Source organism: Lepeophtheirus salmonis, chromosome Z (genome assembly GCF_016086655.4).
Source record: "Lepeophtheirus salmonis chromosome Z, UVic_Lsal_1.4, whole genome shotgun sequence".
NCBI classification, from domain to species: domain Eukaryota; kingdom Metazoa; phylum Arthropoda; class Copepoda; order Siphonostomatoida; family Caligidae; genus Lepeophtheirus; species Lepeophtheirus salmonis.
The window spans coordinates 11,156,867-11,182,101 of NC_092584.1; the positions used below are offsets into that span (position 1 = coordinate 11,156,867).

Consider the following 25,235-nt stretch of genomic DNA (forward strand, 5'->3'; position numbering starts at 1 on the left):
CAAACAACTGTTCTTGTGTTTCTTTGCCTTTGTATGTGGGACACTCAACGCTTGGTTGTCAATGGGGAGACATCCTGTGAACTATTCCAAGGGCATGTTCGTTGCAAAATCGAAAATAATGAAGCCCAGGCAAAAGATAAGTTGGAAACATATCGAGTTGGTCGAAATGAGGAATGTGAGCCATTAAGAACTGGGGCTTTGAAGTGCAAAGCCTATGAAACTAGAAGCAGTCGCAATTTAAATCCCAGTGGAAATAAGTGTCTAGCATATGAGAAACGAATTCCCAGTGAGTTAAAGAGTTCACCAAAGGTTATCTACTGGCGCTGTGTGGAAAGGCGTTTATCGTGATTAAGAAAATAATTTATGCCTTTTGATTTTTTTTTTTTAAAGATAAAAAACCTTTTTTTTACCGTTTTGATGATGTATAATATATGGAAAATATACATAATTTTAAAATTTTTATTTTATTACATACTTATAGTTTAATATAATTTCTGTGATAATAAACTAAGAAAGAAAATAGAAAGTATTAAAGAAATGATCAAATTATTTATTTAATATTATCATGATTGATCTTTATTGAGGCACCTTTCTGAGAATGGATTTCAAAATGTATGGAATTAAATTATGAATATAATGTCAGATTTCCTTTGTAGTCTCTCAATGATGGATTATGTGATTAAGTCATAAAGTACAATCCATTTTTTTATCGTGAAAATACGTTGCTTAGATCGAAAAGTGGAAAAAAGTCAGCATACTCCACGTTTAAAACGAGTCCCAAGTCTTTTCTCACAAGTGTTAGTTCTTATACATATATGCTCTTGGAGTCTAGTTCGAGTCCTCAAATTTCTTTTGAGCTCATTTCAAGCTCATAATTATAATAGGTGTATAATCCATTTTATTAAGGATTATGTTGAGTTGAGTATAAAATAGCTTGCGAGTCCAAGTCGAGTCGTGAGTCTTAGAATTTATAAGTCCAGGTCAAATTGCAAGGATTTTTTTTAAAATTTGTTTTCTGTGCGTGTATTTCAAAAACTTAAAAAAATATCATTGTGAGGTCAAGTCGAGTCGTAAGTTTTGAGTCCAAGTACCCACTTCCACTTAGAATGAGGAGTATATAATTTTGCCCGCAGATCATACTTTCTCGAGACAGCGACAGCGAATATTTGAAATTCAATTAAGGTTTTTTACTCAGTTATGGAAATATCTTCGCAAAGGGGATAATATATTATTCATTATTATATTAGGAGTCGGAGTAGATCCGTGCATGAGAGATGAGGCCGGAGGAGCTTGCATCTCATTAAGTGAAGCACTTCAACTTTTTCTTGTATCTACCATCAACTATTAGAGTATAATTTCAGGATGAACATAATAGATTTCATGGAGATTAACTTCTATATAATCAAATCAAATCTATTAATCCTTCAAACAGAAAATGACTATAAACATGCATAAATAGAAACATACCCTAGAAATTCCAATGATTGTTTAATGCTACGTGGAAAATTATTCGAGAAATCGAGATGGATTGAGTCGAGATCCCACTCCTTCTTCTCCAATGATATATTCTTCGCTTAGCAAAGTTATTTACTTATTAATAAAAGGTTGGGGTATTAAATTTTAATTAGTTGTGATAATTCAATTTTAATTAGTTGCTGCCTCCCAATTTTGAGTTAGAAAGAAAAATTATGATGTGCAAGCAAATGTATACAATATATAGTTGAATGAGTGCCGAAGTTTGAGGTACAGTCGTTCTCTTGAAGTGTTACATTTTTTACCCTTTTTCCCCAAAACGAGAAAGAAAAAAAGGTCCAAAATTAGTTACACGTAAGCAAATTTTACCCATTAACTTTGGGACTTGTTCCAAGCTTATAAGAGACCATTTGAGTTCAACCAATCATCTTTTAGAACACAGAAAGGCAAGGATAGTAAAAAAGTTGAGAACTAAATAATGATTGTTAATAGTTGGGCGAAAAGGCTGAAAAGTAGTTGCTATTAAACCACTAATTTAGTGTCTTTTCCCTTTTCATTTTAAGGAAAGGACTCTGTGACTATTCTACAAGAGTTAATATTTGTAGGTAGGAGTTCTAACAACAAGGCGCGGGAGTAGTAGAAATATGAACTGCTGAAAAATGAATATGTCGTGTGAATTTTTAATTTGCTGTTTTTAAATAGATCTCAAGTATCACTTTTAAGGAACTGACAATTGACTCTTTATTATCAAAGCTGAACTAATTTATAGATCTAATTTACTATCAAGTCAATTAACTATTCCTTTTATAAAACGGATTTCATGTACGAAACGCTAATGTCCTCGAATAAAAGTCCGGCCTTAGTCCTTTGTAACGACTGCTGTCACAGTAGGCTTCACACTTCCAATAGGCCTCACACTTGATTGAAAAGTAAATTAGATATTCCTCTTCTAAAAAAAAGGCCACAAGAAATACTTGTTTTTCCTTTAAAAAAATATATATAAAGTAATATTATAATTTTTTTTTTGAATTTTCAGGCTGGGATTTATGACTCCTGCAATCTGTTTCGCATAGGGACCTGTAATAGCTAATATCACCCCTACCTAAATCAATCAAAGAACCCCATTACTCATTATTCTGATTATTATGTAACTCGATTGCATTAAAAAAGGATGTGAATTAACATTTATTTTTAAGATCATGATTCATAACATTATAAAAATATTACACAATACGGGAAGCGGAGGTATTGCTATATTATTAAGACATCATGGTTGATACTACTCTGAAAGTTTTCAATGATTTAGCAATCTCGAGTGCATTTTATGTATAGATTGGTATAATTTGTAACAAAGGGAAAAATATTAATAATGAATGCATTCTTATCTGCGCAACATACAAGGTAAATATTTGTGCCTTGAGTGTGGGTTGATGACAAGGAGATGAGCAAGTAGATTTTACACACATTTATTTAAATTGAATTAGTCAGATGTATCCTACGTTTTAACTCAATATTTAAAGACACAAGACGATTCGTATCCCCTACATTCGCCTTAAACTATTTTCCCTCGGAACATTTGGCCTTACAGCCATTTTGTTTTGGGATATTTCGCTTAATGTAACAATAAATGAGATTTATACGTGGCTACTGATTACTTTCGGTTAAAACTTGATGTTGAAAGAATGATATAATTATGCTCCAATAGTTTTTTTCATCTCATTACCATCTCATCATCATTTCATCAATAGCTTATGGTGAAGTATTCGAAAGCAAAATAGTTTAAGGTGAAATGGCCTAACGCCAAGCAATTAGTTAAAGACTTAATTTACATATGATGTCCGTCAATACAAAAGCAAACTAGAACGATTTATTAGACCAGATGTTTATCATTCTAGTTAATCATTTGGAGTCCTTTTTCTCAAGGGTTTTTCGCCTTTGTATATAAAGAGTGCAACAGAGAAATTTCCCACCTCATTTTTTTTTTTTTTTTGTATTAATTAAGGTTTCAGGTTTCTCAAGCAATTTTTGGATACATTCTTGCCACATGTTTTAATTTGATCAAAATTGGACAAAAAATGAGTGAACAGGAATAAAAAAGGCAAAGGGTACCGGATCTTCTCGAAGCAAATCTTGATACAATAAGAACTTCAGACATTGTCCGTGTCACCGTAAGGACAATTTGGAACATCAAGGTGGTCAAAGAGAAGGGGAAAGGAGTCAGAAGGAAGGCAGGAAGTGGAGGAAATGGTTTGAAGCGAGATGAAACATTTCTCAAGACCTTGGAGGCCAAGGTCAAGGAAAATCAACTAGCATCAATCAAGACGAGTTCAACGCGGACAAGATCACGATCAGGAGGGCAGTTCGTGATGACCTGGGCCTAAAGAGCTTTGTCATGCTGCTTCCAGAAAAAAAACGATACTCCGATTCCAATTAATCGTCCCATCACTAGTCATATACCAAAAAAAACTACAGTTAATATTCTTTTGTATATCAACCCATCCTAGAAATTTGAAAATAAAGTTGATGTTAGACAAATATATGTCTATGAGTTAATTGGCTTTTTGTATGTAAATTTTACGTTAAAATATATATGTTAAAATTTTGCCTTTTCTTGATTTTTGTTCAAAAAAAGGATTTTGTGTCAACGTGTCAAATAACATCTAATATTACATATTTACATTGTGAAACTAATACGTAAGTATATTCGCTTCCTTTTAATATCTATTTGAACAATGGTTCTCCAAATAATCCGTTTCTCCTTTTTATAATTTATTGAAATATTCAGCAGGTTAATTATTTAATCAATAGGGGATCATCGTTGTTTACTTATATCAGTTTGTAAATAAATAGTCAGAGAGTGGCGCCATCTTTCGGCAAAATAATATAACGTCTAAATAAGAAAATAATAGAACTAGCGGTAGTAACTGGTATTAGTATTTAGGTGTTGTTTAAAAGCCAAATAAGATTAACTAACAGATTGACATCAGGGAACACTGATAAAATGTACCCTGTAAACACACTCGATTGAATATACACACCCTGCAATATTTCATGAATACGACTACATTTTTATTTATATATCACGGTGCACTATGTACAATTCACCCGGTAACTCGTTTTCATATATTCAGATATTTAAACTGACAAACAAACTTTGCTTTATTCACATAGATTATAAATAATAATAATTTCATATATGTACAGGGAGCGGGGATTAAATTGTCGCCAAAATAATTTTTCTACAAAAAACGACACAAAATATACATTTTTTAACTTTTTTATTGAAAATCAAAACTATGACGAGCATATAGGTATAGAGTAGCCATTCATTCGATATAATCACCGTTGGCATCAATAACGGCCTCAATACAGCCTCTGAACCGGCCGCAGGCTCTTCTGACCATCTCATTGTCCATGTTGCCGATTACCTCCTTGATGGAGTCCATCAGGCTGGCCTTGGTGCTATGGGGATGTTTGTTGGTATGTCTCTCGACATAGCCTCAGACAAAATAGTCCAAAGGATTAAGGTTGGGAGAGTTAGGAGGCCACAATCCATGGTTACGACGTCATAACAGTTCTCGGTTAACCACTGCATGGAGATTTCGGACACATGGCAGGGTGCTGAGTAATGTTGCCACACCCAGGGCCTGTCTCCAGCCACCCCTTGGGCCTTCATGGACCTGGTAGGGTCATCCTCAAGCATCTTCTTCACCTTGTCGACAAAATCGGTGTCCCTGACCTTCCTGTCGGCACCCTCCTCCTTGGGTACCCTCTTTAATGTGGCATCAACATCCCAGGTGTCCTCTAGCTTCTAACGAATACGCTGAACAGTCCTCAATTCAACGATTGCTTCAACCTTATTCACTTCTAAGGTTGAAGCAATCGTTGAATTGGAGATTTATCCTCCATTATTAACCAATGCCATGACTACGGCGGACCTCGAAAGCTCCTCGTTCCACTTATAGCTCTTTATCTCCTCATATGATGACGGCATGATGTTAACTGAACTACATATCATCAGCTGACAAGAATAGCTTTCCTATTTGGTAACCGGTTTTTTATTTGATAATGTCGTCTTCAAGTTATCAAGGTTTAAAGTAGTCGACAATCTGATCCCCACTCCCTGTATATTGAGTGACGACAGGAGGAGAATTCATCAGAGGAAAATTACCAGACCTCATAAGGGGTGGAGTGGGCTCCTTCCTTGGGAATTATGTAGATACCAGGATCGAAACAAAAAAGTGATCCATGCACGATGAGTCGAGTTTTGATATTACAAAGAGGCATAAGGTCATAAAATAGGAATTGAAATCGGGAAAAATTTAATGATAATGTTGACTATTTGCTCGTAAACCCCCATAAAAAATGCAATCACAATAAAGTGGAACAAAAATCCTTGGAGATGCATATTTTTTTAATAGATCTTGAATAGATTTTTGAAGTATTTATTTTTTTCCTTGTCCCCGGCCCCTGCACTTGGGCTTGAGCCCATCAATACCTTTTTTGAACCCTCACATTAGAGTATTAAAAATAAGTAGGAAAAGCTTACATGTAATCTGACTAAATACATTTAATCTCATTTTTCTTTGTCGAAGATTATAAACTTGATTCCTCTTATATCTATCATGATGATTTTTAAAGTTCTCATTAATGGATAATTATTATCTTATATATTTGATTAAAATTTAATGAACTTATAAAACATCCAATAAAGAAGTCTTTGATTTATTGTTTTTACATGAAGAAGAAAAAAAATCATATTTATATTGAGTTGTAAATGATGTTTTAAACTCATGAAGATATATATTATTTTATTGCCAATAGGGTCTAGGAGATGAGAGTATGAATAAGGTTCTCAGGAGTATTCTAAGAACTAAAGAGATATTTATTCCACAAAGGGGTATCGTCTTTTATCTTTTTGTTTAATCAAAAATAACTTATAATAGTCTATGCTCTATAATAAACAGTGTCGAATCGGTTCTAGGACTAATTTTCTGATCAGTCTCTCTTCAGTCTTTTTACCATTCAAGGGTCCTAAAGACCAATTCGTCGATCCTTTAGTTCAATGGTTCCCCTATATTTTTATTTCCTTTACTCTTAGCTAGGATTGAAGAGCATAAAACTGAAGATAATAATGAATGATAGCAAGAACATTTAATACTTAAGTATCATACGTTCTAGCCACATATATACTAGTTTAAACTTCAGGTATCTTCTCTCTTCGAAATAAGTTATGAAGAATAGCTGATAATACGTAGTTAATCACTGTTGTAGTAATAATAAAAGGCTAATAAGGATCTATACGAGGGATGACAAATGTTTTTATTTCTGGACTTATAGAACTGCAATCTTTTTAGTTTTCTTAGACAGATCCAACACTATTATTAATAGGGTAAGAAATACAGCAACTTAAGGCATTTTTTTATAATATAATAGTTATGAAATAAATAAGGTAATTGAATTAAACTAATTATGTTTCGGATATCTTAAGGAATTAAAAGAACTGTACTGATTAACGATTATTCTGATAATATAAAATCAATACAGATACCGGGTGGTCCATTGAAATATGAAAACTTACTAATTCAATCATTGGTTAAGTTTAATTGATTGAAGTTCATTCATATTTCGATATATTAAAGCATAATCAATTAGTTACAAAATACAACAAACTTGAGCTCTATAGCTTCCGTAAAAGTCGAGAAAATGACACTTGAACGTGATCAATGAATTTCCATTTACAAGCTCCAAGCAGTTGGGTGTTACCAGGACCACCAATTGCGCCATCAGCATGCCCACAACATTGGAGAACAAGAAGAAGGACTCTGTCAAAAATGTCAAACTGGAAGAGTTAAAGAAAAAGGCCCAGGCCAATCCGTTCAAGCCCATGAGGGCCATGAAAGAGATCTCGTGGTTTCACACCAGACTGTCTAGTGAGGTATCAAAAAGTCGGTGGAAAGAGCCTTGTGAGGTGGGAGAAGGCACTTTTAACACCAGCAATGAAAGGAACCCATCTCCTCCGTTGTAAGACTTTTCGAGTTACTCAAAGCCCATGTCAGTCAGTTTTAAGACGCCATGACAGAGGACTACATCCACAGAGGGTGTCAGCCCTTCCAGCACCGCCTGGAACCCATCATTGCTACTAAGAGATGCTACATTAATGATGAAAAGAGCTCAGTCAAACCTCTATTTATAGTATTAATTTTGTTGAAATTCTATTGTTAATTAATAACTTTGTTGAATTTTAAAATTCAAAGTAGTCAGATTTTAATGGAACACTCGGTAAATCACAAAAAAAGAAATATGACTTGAGACATTCATTACACAATTGTTATAATTCTATTATTTCGTTTATTTCATAACTTTGTAAAAAAGAAAGATAGTAAATATCTTTTCCTATCCATGTAGTTACTTCGCTAACACGAAAATACCCATATTATATGTATATTTTGCCATCTTATTAATATTTCGATAAATACATTTTGTCTATCATATATGTACAAAAACAAATGTATACTTAGTATAGAGCAAGGTTAATAGAAATACAAGGTTATACCATAACGCGTCTAGCACTGATGTTTGACCTCGCCCACGCTTTCATTAGTGACGTCATAGTGTATGAGGAGTTGCGTGTTGTGTTAAAACGAGCTTTTCTTGCCTAACAGTCGGTACGATACATTAAATTTAAAATTCTAGCAATAGTGACGTCATAGACTATGAGTGGATGCGTGTTATGTTAAAATCTACCTGTCTTGCCCAGCAGTCGGAACGATATATCAAATTGAAAATTCTAGCAAGCCAGATTACATGATAGTCTAACCTTGTATTTCAATTAACCTTGGGATAGAGTCATTCTTAAACCTTACTATACCAAAGAGTACTAGAGAAAAGGCGAGAGCCCCCTAAATAGTGAGTAGCCTAAATTTTAAAAACGGAGAGGAAAAAAAAATATATATAGAAGCGTGGTAATTAACCAAAGATATATTATTATTTCTTATATAATGAGTATAAATCAAAGAAAAAGTCAAAATTCTATTGAATACATATTTGAGTTATAACTTGAGGCCAAGAAAGAATTCAGGCACAGTATCTACGGAATTTATAATACCACGTATGATTTAAACTTAAATTATTTAATAACGATTCTCCCAGAAAAGTTGACTCATTTCACTATAATAACTAGTGATGACCCACGACCAAAACCCGTAAATTGGTACTCGAGTTCTATAAAGTAAATAAAAAAAAGAAAACAAAAAACTCGACTCGTGAGCAATCAAAGCAGAGAAGTACGTACGTACGAGTTTTTCGAGCTGTAAATCTTCCCTGGGCTTGCTTCCTTTCTTGGAATTAATGTTCTTCCACAGGTAGAAATGTTTTTACTTTTTTGCAACGTGTACTCATAATCCCAGTTTCTTTTTAAAATAATCTTTGTCGGATTTTTTGAAAGAGTACATAGTTAGAGTACTCGACATTGCTTGGAATTACTTTGCCGTCTAAAAGCTTTGATTTTGTTATATATTATCATTAATATGCATCCATATTAATAAGCATGAGTGCACCCAAAACATATTTGTTACAAGTTATAACCAGGCTATAGTAAAATATTGACTGTATAAACTGTTGAATTCCGCTTATGTAAACAATTTTGTGGTGTACCTTATATTAAATGTGTCATAGTCCTTCTGGTTTACTAGTATTATTGTTAGGTATAATAAGATCATTTCATATGTATGTATATGATATATTCAATCCCAAATACAGAGTTCTTTAGACAACTACTCAAATTTTTAAATGATAAGTTTAATAATTCATTTAAAAATGCTATTATCGAGTGTTCAGGCAAGGAGACGAGTAACGAGTACAAACCTTTTTTTGTGTGTATACTATGAATTAGTAGGAAAAATGAAATATGCTGACTCAAGGAAAAAGGTTTCCTTCTTAAGTACAATCATAACGTAGGTAAAAAAAAAGGTGAAACATAAGGGATTCTCATTCTTCAAGAGTAGGATTGTTATTTCCCAATTTTGGAAAACAAAGTAAATTACTAATGATAACCACAAGATTCTCAAAACATGCAATATAACATTATAAGAAATACAAACCAGGGGCGTCTACAGGGGGTGAGCTGGAAGGGCTGTAGTCCACTCCCGAAATGAAGGAATTTTTGCTTTTAATAGAAAAATTGGGTAAATTATGCAGCAGAGCAAATAATTAAATATTTGAATTTTATGTGTGTTTTACAAAAAATTTTATTTTCTGTGAATAACTATGGATTTTTGATTTTTTTCCAAAAAATTAATATTTAAAATTTAATTTTTGAATTCACAGAAACTTACTTTTCTGTGAATAGTGATGGATTTTGTAATTTTTTGTAAATAGCTATGGATTTTTGAAAGTTATTCCAAAAAAAAAAAAATTTTTTTTTTTAATATTTTGTAATTTTTCTACAAAAAATTTTTACTTATTGAAACTTTTTCAAAAAAAATCCAAAAACCCAAACCCCCCTAAAATATAATCCTGTGTACGCCCCTGAAAACAGTAATGGACAATAATGTACTTTAGGCCTGAGCTCGTAGAAATGAATAGAAAAAAAGAAGGACTTCACTGTCTTCTTTTAGAGGTTTTCAATATTTTTAATTCCTGGTTAGCCTCCAGATTGCTTACCCTCTCATAGTCCATCCTTTTTTAAGCTCTGAAAAGGAATGGAGGACTCCAAACATGGATTCCTTGTATAAAAAAAGATGGTTTGGAGCAAAACCTTTGTAGCCTTAAGAAACTTTACTCACAGAAATTAAATCATTGACCGCAAGGCGATCAAAAATCCTCAACAATAATAATTAATATTATTATGTAAAATGCACAAATTGTATTTAAAAAAGGAAGAAGTTATTTTAACTTCAAATCCCTTTTTGGCCAATTGATTTGTAAAAAAAAAAATATATTATAATAAAAGAATTGAAAGAACAAAACTTAATGCATGAATTGAGAGACTCCATTGTTTATGAATGTACTTTATAAATGGTCTAAATTGTACTCTCATTGTTAGTACATACATTGAATTGAAGATGATCATTCAAAATCCTGGGATAAATAAGGTCTGTCTACAAAAATTACCTACAATAATATGTGGTGAATTTTATATAGATTTGATTTTAAAATCAAAGTTACCAAAAGTATGTATTTATATAGGAATAGGCTGTAGTTTTAAGCATATAATATTTAGTTGACTACATAGTCAAGTCTCGTCGAAGGAACACAGGTAGAGAAGAAGAAAAGAGAAGTACAAAAAAGTAGTGTTGGTCTTGCTAGACCGGTCTGAGACGCCTATGACTTTAGGTGGACCGAACTAATTCCGTGTTTTGATCCTGAAAGTGTCTCAAAAATTAATTTCCGTCGAACAAAAAAAAATCGGTCCAGATCGGTCTCATTTAAAATTTGCATTACACAAACTTTTATGCAAGAATAATCATACAAAAGCCCCAAAATCAGTTGATAGTTAGTCAACTATTGGTCAATTTTCCTAAGCTGTTTCGTTATTATCCCATAATTGTAAAAATTGGCCTCTGCTTTATAAGAGGGAATTCGAATTCGAAAATATCCACGGTCAGAAACATGGGTGGATGGCAAGGTTACACCATAGTACGAGTACGACTGGTGTTTGACTTCCACCACGCTTTTTTAAAGGGACATTATAGAATATGATTGGTTTCGTGTTTTGTCAAAATCAATCTGTCTTGCCCAGCAGTCGGTACGATGCATGCAATTGAAAATTCTAGCAAGCCCGATTAAATGATTGTCTAAACTTGTATAGATGGAAAAGAAACAGAAATATATCCGCAGCAACTTATAACAGAATGAAATGTATATTATTTTAGTTTAAATTTTGGTCTACGGTCCCAGATCCCGTTCTGTACTCTCAAATTTGTACAATTCATAAATCAGTCAATTGAGACAAAAAACTCGGTCCAGGATTTGAAAAGGATTCGGAAGACAATCAGTTCATAAATGGAAACTTATACAAATGATTGGTCTATATGTTGAGACCGAAAAATCGTTCCCTGATTTCAAAATGATTAAATTTTAGTCTACCCTTTCAGATCGTGGTCTAGACCAAAAAACCCTATAAGATAGAACCGGGGGAAAAAATCGGTCTCAAACTGAGTCTCAACACTACAAAATACCTACCTAAGAAGACGAAGCAAGGCTAGTGAAGGAAAAAAAAAAAAAAAAAAAAAAGAAGGAAAAAAAGGAAAAAAAAAACTAACGAAAAACAGTCCCACATCGAGTTATTGAAGAATATAATATAGAAGAGAGGCTTGTTTCTTATTTGAAAAAAAAATATATACATTTTTTGAAGATCGTTTCGTTGTTATTGTTTGTTAATTTGTTTATTTTGTATCTGAGTTTTTTCTCGAAAAAAAAAAGTCATAGTCATTACTTAATTATATATCTATATATAGATATATAGAGTTCGAATTAGGTATTATAACATACGCACACAAATACAATTTTTACAAGTACGAATCAGGATGTATCGCGTATTTCTTTCAACGAGTTGTTGTCGAACAAAAAGTGTAAAATAATTATATAAATAATCCGTGGTTGTGATCAGTTACCTCATATCCAGTGTATTTTTCTCTCAAAATCCGATCATCGTTAAACCTATTAGTTGTAGCATAGGTCCCTATAAACCTCTGTTCGTAAGCTGAAGGGTGTTGATTTGATTTTTTTTTTTTTTTTTTTTTACTTTCTATTTTATTATTTGGCCGTTGTATGCCTCTCATGACGTCATTAGTGGTATCGTTTTACAATGCATATTTCATTGTTTGATGGAGAAATATCATATATAAAATAGAAAAAAATCCTATTTGAATTGTCTGTTAATTAATCAATCAAATTTTTATATTTCTTATAGCTTTTAATCATATCATAATCTTATATACATACATGATTAATTAATTCCCAGATATCAAATTACAAAAAGCTTTGTTCCTTCATTCAAATCCAATTTCACTCTTTATTTCTTGGAGGGTTCTTGAAGACATTCATTATGTTATGATTTTGTATTCCATGTTCTTAGAAATTAAAATGTAATTACTACCATGTACTACATAATTAGTCATGATGTCATGTGACTTCCTTGAGGCATCTTAACCTCATACTTATTTAGCTTTTTTTATATGAATACAGTTCGAGCGTGAAAATATGTATTCGTTTTTCGTCAAAAAAAAAAAAAAACGATTTTATATCACGGCCATGATTTTTTTCTCTTTCTATATTTCTCCATGATTTCATTATTATATTAACATGATCAAATCCTCACTCTTCTCTTTAGCAAAAAAAAATACAATCAAATCTGCTGCGTCAACATAAAAATAATCTGTCACAAAAATCAAGAAAATGAGATAACCCTTAATTGTTTTTCTTCACTTCACTTATATATATAGCCCGTGTTGTGTCAGTCCTCATTTTTTTGGTACAGTCTAAGTACCGGTCGTATCAGTCTTTGGGACTGGTCCTTGATACCGTCAGTCCTTCGGACTCTCAGTACTAGAACTGATTAAAAAAGAAGCTCTAAAGTCAAGGACTGAACTTTATAAGTTTTAGGACTGATACGCAGGACTGAACTGGGCCGGACTGGAGTCCTAAAGCAGGACCGACACAACATTACATACACCCCAATATTTCATTGACATATTTGAGTTAATTAATGGATTTGTACTCATATTTGTGGAATGTATAAAGACACCCAAGAATTTTAGCTACTGTTTAGAATCTTTATTTAAACTAAGTGTCTGTTCTTGACCCCATATGGTGATACCTTTCGACCATATAATCATACAGGGTTAACTAGAATAATTTCTTGATAGAAATTGAGGAATATTCGTCGAAGAAGAAAATAATAAATGTAATCCATTCTCAATTTTGAGAAAATTTTCTGCAGCTTGTTTTTGCGTTGACGGCCTACAAATGAATTTTCGACATTCCTCCACTTCAAATGAAGATATATTGATGGCCCCACGATATCGTCTCTCATTTTGTAATATTTTTCAATGCTGCATTCCTCGAATGACTAAGTCACTCGAAGGAGTACATTTTTGAGATGTTTACCTTGAGGTTGCTATTTTTCTCTCCCTTTTTTTTTCTTTTCTTTTTTTTCCACTAACTGAAAAGCAAAGAAGTCCATTTTTATATCTAATGTAAAGTTTATTAATATAATATATTTATATATTTTTACTTTGGTTGTTTGCTCTTTAGATCAGATTAGTATTCAGGTCACGATACCTCCTCGTTCACCTGCTGGTTTAGGCGTGGTTATATATTCTACATATACCTATATATAATATTAAATTTATATATATATATAAAATATTATACTCAAGCAGAGGAAACATATCATTAGTTATCTGATAAAAAACCGTTTTTATAAAACTGCACAGAGATATTTTTTTAAATCTTTATTTGCTTTATTAACAAAGATGAATATAATTGATTTTGTACTTTTATTTTATTTTTTATTATTGAATCCCATTGCTCATATATTGAGAGAGATAATCAGTTACTAGTCAATGATAAATGACCGTAAATTCCCTTGCATAGAAAAAAAAACCATCTTAATCTTTTTAATACAGTATCACCTCGGATTGCGAAGGCCAGTTCCTTTTTTTTTATATCTGTAATATGATTGAGCATATCCAAGGGCGTCCGCAAGATTATATATATATTCAAAAATCCACAGCTATTAACAAAAAAAGTCAAAAATCCATAGTAATTCTCAAAAAATCCCTAAAATCCAGGACTGTTCATAAAAATAAAAATTTTTAGAAAAAATTTCAATAGTCAAATTTTAAATATTACATTTTTTTGAAAAAAAAACTTCAAAAATCCAAAAGATTTTCACAACAAATTTCAAAAATTAAATTTCAAATATTAAATTGGTTTGACAAATAATTTCACATATTAAATATTTCGAATAAAAATTTCAAAAATCCACAGCTATTCACAAGAAATTAAATTTTTTGGAAAAAATTTGAAAAATTAATTTTTTTTTTCAAAAAAATTGTGAAAAATTAAATTCAATTTCAAATATTCCCTTCTTTTTAAAAAAAATTCCAAAAATTCAATTTTTTAGTAAAAAGCAACCATTCTTTAATGTTACAGCCCCTGATATGTATTTTACTCTATGTCTCTTTTTAAAATTAGACCTTCAAATTGATTCATTATGGAAGCAGAATGCAGATTATCTACATCTTTTGTAATGATCTGTTTGTAATAATAATGTGGGGAAAAAGATAGGAAGAGCAAAAATTGACTTTTTGATCACCGTAAAAGGTCTTTAGTCTAAGGAAACTTAAGATTTCTAGCAGTTATATTTGAAATAATGACGTTACATATTGATTACAGTATAATTAGGATTTTTCAAATTTTTTGTCAACACCTATGGATTTTTGAATTTAAAAAAAAAAGTAATATTTCAAATTTTTTGTGAATAGCAGTGCATTTTTGAAATTAAAAAAAAAAATTAGATAGCTAGTGTATAGCTGTGGATTTAAATTAGTATTTAGTGAATAGTTTAGGATTTTTGAAATTTAATTTTTGTAAATTTTTTTCCAAAAATTTTAATTTTTTTCAAAAAAAATCCAAAAATCAAGGCTTCCCCAATATATAATCCTACAGTCACCCCTGATACAGATAACTTTATTGTCACATTACTAGTAAACTTCTTCAGTTTGCAACCTCCCAAAAAATCGAGTCCATTTCGGAACATGAACTATTTTCACTTTAATTATAGATTAGAGATGTGAAAAGGAGGAACTTGTTCAAAAGATTTTTGGTTCTTGAACAAACTATTTTTGTCGAACAAAATTATGTATATAATATATATTTATAAATAGCCAAACCTCAGAAAATAACTTTCTGAAGGGCACTAGAGATATCTACGTACATAATGTATTAGGGCGGTTTGATTTTCAACTGTTTTTCAATTTTGATTATGGCTAATATGGAACAAATGGGAAATGTTATAATCATTACCATTGGAACATTAGGTTGCCCTACAAGATTACCTTTTGATCGCACTTCTCGATCAAATGATGAAAAAAGACTTTGCTTTGTAAATATAGACACGTAGAAGACATTTTTAGTTAATTTGCATTATATAATTTTTATATACATTTTCTTAACCTATAAAAAGTGTTGACCAAGATATTTTTTTTTGCAAATTTCCCTATGAAACAAAAAAGAGAAATAAAAGTTAGGAAAATGAGCAATACATCAGATTAAAAATTCTTGTAAGCCCGATTACGTGATGGCCTAGCCTTCTATTACTATTAACCTTGGGATAGCTTTAGAAAAAAACTTTAAATATATTTTTTAAAGAAAATAATAATGTCTCATAAAATATATTTGCTAAATAATGATTAATTCTGTATTTTCATCTTTATTTATGATATAAAGAACTTTTGTCTCCTCTCAAACTTTGAATTTTATGTGCTACCTAAAGATGAAATTGTGGGGCAATCCAATTTTGCAATGGTTATTTTCTCACCAAATCCCAACTTTTTCAAACTAACCGTAATCATAATTCGAAAAAAGTAAAAAATAAAACCGCCCTAATGTATATATACAATAATTATATATTAATTCAGGGGCTTAATATCATGATAAGGCATAATTACATTTATAGCTTATTAAACATATCGTGGAGTTATGCTTCAGGGCAAAACTTATTATTTTTTATGAGATACCTTTTGGCACTTTTGGGAAATAAACAAATAAACCTACATTTACGTCGTTATAAATGCTTACTGCTTCTATTTCCTAGTTTTATTGTGCCAATCTGTCGTGTAAAATAAAGGTTTGAGGGATGCGTCAACTCTGTTCAAACAAGCTTAACCTTTTTTTGCTATTGTGTATGGTCTTATTGAACTCATTTGAGCAATTTAATTGAAATACTTATAACCGAAGTATATAAAAACCCACGACACTTGGTAAACTTATAATATAATCAAATTTTTACTATTAAAATTTAATATTTATTTCATAATTTCAGTAATTTTTTTTTTTTTTTGTATGATATTAAAACTTAAAGATAGTATCTGAGAGAACGTTGGCTATAAATAAATTTGTATTATGTTCGTATTTGAATCTAGGGTTTTATTGAAATTTTGAGAGGTTAAAAATCTTTTTTCTTTTTTTTTACAATTTTCCTATGATAAATGTTATAGAACACATTACTAGCTCTCGATTACTAGGAAAAACATTGGTCTAGTAGCTACCATGATTTACAATTTCATCCATGCATGTCTTTCTCAAGGCCCCAGTCTGTTCCTCGGTAGACTTCTACGACAATCCTGCGCGGAGGAACGCTGCGATCTAAATCCTTTTCTCATACTGTGAGGGCTTGTGTTGACGACGAAGACCATGTTTTCTTAACAATTGAGAGTTAATTATGTTTTCTACAACATTCCTCATAGGAAAATTGTAAAAAAAATATATTTACCCTGACCAAAAAGCAAATGAATTTTTGGAATAAGTCTCAAAATTATAAAAATTACATTTTTGGAATGTGTGTAATAATATTTTCTATACGAATATATCTTTATTAATTTAAAATCTGATCCTAAAGTAATGCATTAGACCTATTTAAATTTGACATTTTTTATCCAAAATATGTAAAATGATATTTCCTTGATCTAAACTAACTAAATATTCAAGTTACTTTGATCTAACGTATTCTTGACGTTTTTCAATAACGCTGCAAATAACATATTTAAAATTTTCACAAGTTTGAATACTGTATTGGCTTTCATTCTGTATTATTTGTAATGCTGTGAAGTTATAAGGAAACAAGGACATAATATTTTGCTGGGTTTTTGAAAAAGTATAATACTAAAGCTACGGCTCTTATGGGAGACAAAGACAAGGTCCAAGATCAAAGAAGATAGTATATTTAGATTATTAAAACTCCGCATAATGAGAATAATATTCGTTTGCATAATTTTGAGGATAAAAGTGAGATTTTAAAAGGTATATAAGAAATAAAAATATATATATTAATATCTTTAGATTCTGCACAGTTCGTATTCATATTTTGATACTAAATAGTTGGGTTTTATAATCATTGTATTTTAATCTAAAAAATAAAAATGAATCTGTTTGACACATGTGATTTGTTTCTATAGTATTGCACCTTTAAAAAAAAACAATTATATCAAAGTAAATATTTCAATCAAATTAACCAAATATTTTCATGACCACACACAGTACAAAAAAAAATGTCAATCTTCAGAATTTGTTGGCCATGCTACTGTACGTTGTACAAGTTCTAACTAGTATTACTCATTTCTTCTGTGCTTGATTCAATTACAATATTCAATCCTTTCATTTTCAACTATTCAAATTACTTATTTAATTACAAGTAATATAATAAATGCTGGGATTTGAGTCTTTTAATGAACCACCGAATAGGTCTGATTAATTAATGACTTTCAACAATTTAAAATAAGTCAAAAATTAGAGCATTAGTAACTATTGTTAACTATTTATTTATAAAATTGAATTGAATTTATTTCTCGGTCCTACAAATATGGAGGTTAAACCTATATGAGCGTGTGTGGGATGTAAGGGATCGTCTCTGTGGGTTTAATGATGTGACTTATTTGTGCTATGACTCCAAATTTATTTGTTATTTCTTCATTTGAAGATTGTATTATTACTTTATGTAGGTTCCTTCCTACTGTAGTCTTTAGGATTATTGTATTTTTATTTATAATGGACTGAAAGTTATTTAAGCATGGGTGGATACGGCTTGACAAAATATATTAACAATTAATTTTAATGTCAAATCTTGATGGTCCAAAGAATTGAATTGCCTCGCGCCCCCTACTCTTTTCAAACCAGTTTAAATGAAAAGTGGAAATGATGATGAGAGTTGCAAAAACTACTATTTATATATATTATATATAAACCCTGCATAAGGCGTAGTAACTCTTTGTTTGGGAGTATGAAAATGCCTCAAAGTAAAAGTCATTTTCTAGAAAAAAAAGATTTTTTTTTTTTTTTTTTTTTTCAAATCTCCCTACCGTTTATATATAGTTAAATAGGTGATGATGATCATTACTTTGGTAATACTCAACACAGGTATGCAGGCAGACACAAAAACCACAGGGGTTTCTATAACTAGGAAGAACATAGTTTATAAATACGGGACTTGATTACAATTTTGTTTGCCCAGATATATACATAATAAATACCAAGGTGTTGCCCAACTTATGAACATACAAAAGTACATTGTCAGCGGCGTCCGCAGGATTATATTTATGTTAGCGCTGGGTTTTTGGAATTTTTTGAAAAAAATCAAAAAATTAAATTTTTAAATATTTTTTTTTTATAATTTCAATTTTTAATTTATAGTAAAAAGTTCAAAAATACACAGGTGTTAAAAAAAGTCAAAAATCCATAGCCATTCTCAAAAAAGTTAAATTTTTTCAGTTGTTCCCAAAAATTTATTTAAATTTTAAATACGTGTTTTTTTGGAGATAAAAAATGTCACATATTAAATTACAGAAATACGACTTCTTATTGGTACCTAGTCGTCTATAATATATATATATATATTTATTAGCCATTTTTATTTTTTTTTATAAATAAATTTTGGCTATCATAAACAGATACTAATGTATAGCTACGCTTTTATTAACATTACATAGTTATATCATAGTACAGTATCAAATAAAATACTTTGTAGGATTTTAATGGTACAAAATATACACAATTCATTTTAAAAACTGTGAATAATTAGTAAGACAGAGATAGTCTGGGAGTGCATAAGAGATAAGTAGTTGGTATGATTGACTTATATGGGTAACTATCAACTGATTTAGGGCCTTTTTTCAGTTTCTTTTTGGAGGTAACCATCTGATGTTACTCACATAGAGGGGATTGTGAAAATACTTGTTAGCATGGGCCATTTTTTTTAAATAACAAGCCACAGACTGGCACACCACCTTGCGGATAATATATATTTTTTTACATTAACTCATCCTTATTACCATCAAGGAAATTAAAATAAAAAAAGAGAAACTGAAGAGAAGTCCCCTTACTTTTATTGTATCATGCAACCTTTCATATTTAAAGGCACTGAAGAAGAGGTTCAAAATCAGTTGGAAGTTAGGGAATAAAGGGCCAATTCTTTTTAACTATGGCACTATTACATCATAATTGTAGAGAAGTGCTCAATTTTAATCAGATATAATTATAACTCAACCAATCAACGTTCAGAACACTGGTTCGGGGAAAAGAAGAAACAAATCTCGAGCTCTGACAACAAAACTCATGGTATATTTTTGTGTTAGTTAGGTAAGGCCATGAGGAAAGATGTGGAATTGTATGCTCACGAAACCTCTTAAATGAGAGTTTATTATTACATTTCGACAATCTTGGAATATGATTACAACCCACTTATTTTGAGTCATTTTAATTTTTGGTGTCAATGTTGCAATATACAATAAAGACATGAAAATACCCCTTTTGTCAGGAGAAGTCAATGACTCAATCTTGTGCGATTCCCATTGTGTCTCCTCAAAGATTTTGTACTCTATAGAATGACTCTCATTTCCTGAAGATCCCTTTTGTTGCGTCTTGACTCATCCATTCAGTGGATTTATTCCTCAATTGGACTAATTACATGTTATTCTTCCTGATCATATAGTTTCATTGAGATTAATGTGCTTAATGGTTCACGTTTGTTCCAAGGGAACATACAGTACCACTGATCACGCCTCTAGATTACGTATTTATACTCTGTGTGACTCAGTAAAAGAATGACCAGCTCTGGGTGCAAATTAAGACGATGTTTTTTCATTTATTTTATTTAAAAAATCAATTTTCGGATAGATAGAAAATGGTTCAAATTTAGTTCATATGGACAATCACCCAAAGTGGTGTAAATTATCAGGAGATGTGTATGTGTTATCATTCCCCTGAAATATTGATTATGAGTCTGATGGCGGAGGAGTGTCCGTGGCGAGCCAGGTCCAGTCTTCTTTGTTCCGTCATCCAGTAAGTTGTACTTTGACTATCCTATTCATTAAGAATATACATATATAATCTACAATAGTACGACTTATTATCGAATAATAAGTGAAAATTGAGGTATAAATACTTTGTAGAAAGAGGAAAGATGAATTTGTATTGTTCTATAGATATTTCTCCAAAAACCCATTATAAACTGATTTTCCTACTTTGATTTTGTTCAATGTTTCTTGTACTTATGAGTTAAATCGGGCAAGGGATTAAATACCTATTATGTAAGTACAAGGGAGTCCGCAGGATTATATTTAGGGGGGGGAGGGGACTTGGTTTTTGGAATTTTTCGAAAAGAAAAAAAATCAAAAATCTATAGTTATTCACTAAAAATTTGAAAAATAATTTATTTGCAAAAAAAAATTGGGAAAAAATCTCAAAATCAACATTTATTCACAAGAAAATTTTGTGATTAATATTACATTTTTTGTAAAAAAAAAATTCAAAAATAATTTTTGGGAATATTTGGGAGGGGGCTACAGCCCCTCCAGCCCACCCCCTGCGGACTACTCTGGAGTAGGTTCATAGATCCGCTAGTAAACAAAGTCCTGCTGAGGCTACATATTAGGTACAACAAAAAAAAGTGATATATTTCGTAAAAAGAACACACTACGTTTTTAATAGAGAAAAAGAGTGAAAAAATGAATCGAGGCCTTTGGCCTATAAAGGATTTCATAGGTAGGTTCCTCAATCACATTTCATTTATTTTAATTATGTCTTGGAGTGGATTTTAAAGCATTCCGAATTATGGCTAAAAGAATACTAGAATAATTAATATGTACTGGTTTTATATTTAGAAAAGGGGTTGAGCACTTTCCAAGATGGCATTCTACCAGAATTTCCCATGTCAGCCAGTGGCATTTACAATGGGGGATTTCAGCACAAGAGTAGAAGATAGGGAAGCTTTGGATAAAAGAAAAAGAAATGAAAGGATAAGGAGACCCATGAACGCCTTCATGGTATGGGCCAAAGTAGAAAGAAAAAGACTGGCAGATGAAAATCCGGATTTGCACAATGCGGATTTATCTCGCATGCTCGGTATGAACTAAGATGGCTCAAATTATTATGAATATTTCTAATTTTACTCACTCACAAAGGTACAAAATGGAAGTCATTAACTCCTGCAGAGCGTGCACCGAGTGTTCAAGAAGCAGAGCGATTACGATTAAAACACATGCAAGACTTCCCCCATTATAAATATCGTCCAAGACGGAAAAAAAAGGAACGATCTAAGGGGGATAAGCCAAGCGAAGGTAACAATAGTGCCTCCTCTTCATACTCTCCAAATTTCCATGGCCACGAGGGAAGTTCAACTGATAAATCCTGTCTCTCAGTTGATACTCCAGAGCCTTCTCCAAATGAAGGTTCCTCAGATTATTTCAGTACGTCTCACCAAATAACATTTATGCCAACTCCAGAAACCTCTCCTCAGCTCTCTAGCTCTTCAATGACTTATAACAATAGTACTAGTAATAACAACAATAATAACTCACGGGGAAATCCGGATCATTCTTCATCATTTAATGTATCTCAACAAAGCTCATCTGCATCAGGTAACAAAGGCTCTTTATTTTATATACATAGATATTAGACTTTTATGATTATGGGTTAATTTGTGTTTACCCTCCGCAAAGATCTTTTTTTCCTGAGGATAATCGATAAACTGTTTTTGGCTATTTTAGAGTCCTTTCAAGCTATTTTTAGCGCTGTCAATGCCATTTGAATTTGTAAAAAAAAATTGGTAATTGGATTGATATTAATGTAGAGTTGTATTGTACATTTATAGATATGTGTGGCATGGAGGAGGTAGCCTATCAGTATCCTAACTACGGGGATGCTTACTTCTGGAAAAACTATGATCACTTGGGATTCAACTATGCTACAGGAGGCTATAGAGCACCACCCCCGCATCATGTTCCATCTGGGGTTGCTGCAACAAGTAAGTGGGCTTCCGATCCTCATATTCAAACGTGTGGTGTGGATTACAGTGGGAGTAACGGAAGTAACAGTAGCTCCACCAGTAGTGGCGGCCATAACGCGGATATGAATTTGAACCGCTACGGAAAGCTCTATGCTCAACAATCACCCTCTCTTCAAGACTCAACAACAGCAGCAGCTCTATATAATCCTCACCAAAATCAATGGTTAGGAGCTGGGGGGAGTAGCAGTGGAGGAGAAAATATTAGTTCTTTTGGGTTCGCTATTGCTGGCGTGAGAGAGCCACACTCCCATCTTCACTCCTATCATCCCTCTACTCACCATCCCCATCCTCCACATCACGAATCATGAAGAGTTAGTTTGAATTAAAAGTGAGACTTGATGTGCTACTATAGTCAGAGTCGGCTTTACCAGCTGTGGGGTCTAGGGGAAGCATAAACGTCTGGGCCCGTTTTTTTCTTTATAATTTGAATTTAATTTTAAATCCTACGTTGTTTTTATAAATGTTGTATATAAGATGCAATGTCTGTACGAGTTGCAACTAGTTCAATCAAATTGTACAAGTTGCAATTCCGTCGTCTTAAAATGCATTATTTAATGACTACAATGTCTATTTTAATTACCGACTATATATTAATACTGTCATTCCATTTTGATCGTTAAAAAGACATGGTTATTATGTATTTATAAGTAATACAACTGGTGGCTTTTGAACTTTATACTGATACTCAGAATGCTTTTAGTGTTTTAGTAATTTGTATCCAAATAGTCAAAAATGACCTCATTCATAAATGGATCATCCATGGAATAATACTCCATTACTGCATTGTCCTCATCCCAAGAAGTACTTTAAATCCTTCTCATTTTTTTTATTTTTTTTTATTACAACTTGTACAAAATCGTCACTTTTACACAATATATATATAAAATAAAACGCAGAGCCCTCTTTATATTGTCAATGGGACATTTATGCAGTGGCGGAACTGCACAATTTTCACATGGAGGCCGTGTATAAAGTTTAGTGCCCCTAATCCACAGATTTAAAAAAGTGTTTTTTACTTTCGATTAGAATTTAGAATTCTTTTTTTTTAATAATTACTCATTTCATTTGTTGAATTTCTATCAATTTTTCGAAAAATTGATCACTCCCTCTAACAATTGCCATCCAATACAATAATCCTTGCTTGGGAGGGTATGGAACCCGTGACTCCCCTGCGACTGCATTTGTGTTTATGTTCATTTATAATTCGAAAATATATTTATTTATAGAAAAATATGTTTCATATTTTTTTAAAACTATTTTCGTCCACCCTATTTGTAGCCTCTTGTTTTTATAAGCAGTTCTACCTAAAGCCGGCCCTAGCTATAGTTGTTGTTTTGTTAAATTGTAATTCCTATGTATTATAGTTCCAGAAGAATCACAAAATTTCTCCAAAAAAGTCCTTCATAAGTTTCTAAAAAAACATATTGCAAATCTCTATTTAATTCATTTGCATTATTTAATATTCTATCATTATTAATCATATCTTTTCATTTTACCACATTATAATTACATTTGTTATATTATTGGGTAAACTTATTTTATATATTTGTATTTTTAATAGTAATTTGTATTGTTATACAATTTTTTGGTTTAAAATGTATTACATATTAAATTTTATATACATATATATTTTTTTTCTTATTATAAAACCATTTTTCATAGTATGTCATTGATGATAATATCATTTTTAGATAAGAGAATATTAGTTGTAAATTTCCACCAGAATTTCGCGAATTAAATTAACGAATAGTAAAATCACACTTACAAAATTATAATTATTTTAATAAAGGAAATATGGTTATATAATGGCGAATCTTTCGTAGTACCCCCTGCTATACCCATATTTACTGATCTAAATAGTGATCCCTTATTCGAAACCTGATTGAACAAATGTGCGTCAGGGGCTTCAGTAGTGGGGGGAGGGGGGCTGTATATATTTTTTGAAAAAAATTTCAAAAATCCATAGCTATTCACAAAAAAAAAAAAAAAAATTTCAAAAAATTGAATTTCAAATATTAAATTATTTGGAAGAAATTTCAAAAATCCACAGCTATTCTCAAAATTTATTTTATTAGAAAAAAGTTTCAAAAAATTATAGCTATTAACTAAAAGTTAAATATTTTGAAAAAATCCACAGCTTCTCTCAAAAATTAAATATTTTGGAAAACAATTTTTAATATTAAATTTAATTTTTCAAAATTAATTGTCAGATTGTGTATTTCTTCTATATTTAATTATTATTATCAGTTACGATTGAAAAGGATCCCACGAGGGAGTAAATTATAATAGTTTTGTAAACTGAAAAAATTGTGTTGTTTTTTTTCCTATGTCCAACTAGGAGAATTGTTGGTTGTCTTACTCCAAAATTAATCTTCAATTTTATGAAATCCTCAGTAATCAAAATATTTGAAAGTAATGAAGAATGACATTTATGGTCTCGAAAGAAGACTTAAAAGCCGAATTTATGCATTTAAATTTATTATATATGATTTAGATGTATTTATGAATTGATTTTATATGATCTAATATGTATTTTCACGGAGCATACTTGCAATTTACTCAACAAAACCCATACGCTATTAAGTTATTCAATGATCAAACTCAATATTATATACAATGCTTTAGCATTCACAAACCTCTTGTTTGAACGAATTTACTTCAGGTGATGGTGTATGCTTAATGTATTTTTCTTAAT

The 25,235-nt window shown here is 31.3% G+C and overlaps 1 protein-coding gene across 3 annotated transcripts; it reads left to right on the forward strand.

Moving 5' to 3' along the window:
* The first annotated feature begins 11,745 nt into the window (after nucleotides 1-11,745).
* On the forward strand, nucleotides 11,746-24,298 carry LOC121130081 (uncharacterized). Of its 3 annotated transcripts, none has more exons than XM_040725785.2 (5): nucleotides 19,758-21,237; nucleotides 21,357-21,597; nucleotides 21,657-22,112; nucleotides 22,346-22,868; nucleotides 23,905-24,298. In XM_040725785.2, exons 2-4 carry the CDS (start codon nucleotides 21,381-21,383, stop codon nucleotides 22,846-22,848), a joined length of 1,176 nt encoding a protein of 391 aa, XP_040581719.1. In that variant the 5' UTR covers nucleotides 19,758-21,237; nucleotides 21,357-21,380; the 3' UTR covers nucleotides 22,849-22,868; nucleotides 23,905-24,298. The 3 variants fall into 3 exon arrangements, with proteins under 3 accessions (XP_071749934.1, XP_040581719.1, XP_071749935.1); XM_071893834.1 differs by having other exon boundaries at nucleotides 20,406-21,237; nucleotides 22,346-22,851; nucleotides 23,905-24,038; XM_071893833.1 differs by lacking the exon at nucleotides 19,758-21,237 and adding an exon at nucleotides 11,746-11,953 and having other exon boundaries at nucleotides 22,346-24,298.
* The last annotated feature ends 937 nt before the right edge of the window (nucleotides 24,299-25,235 follow it).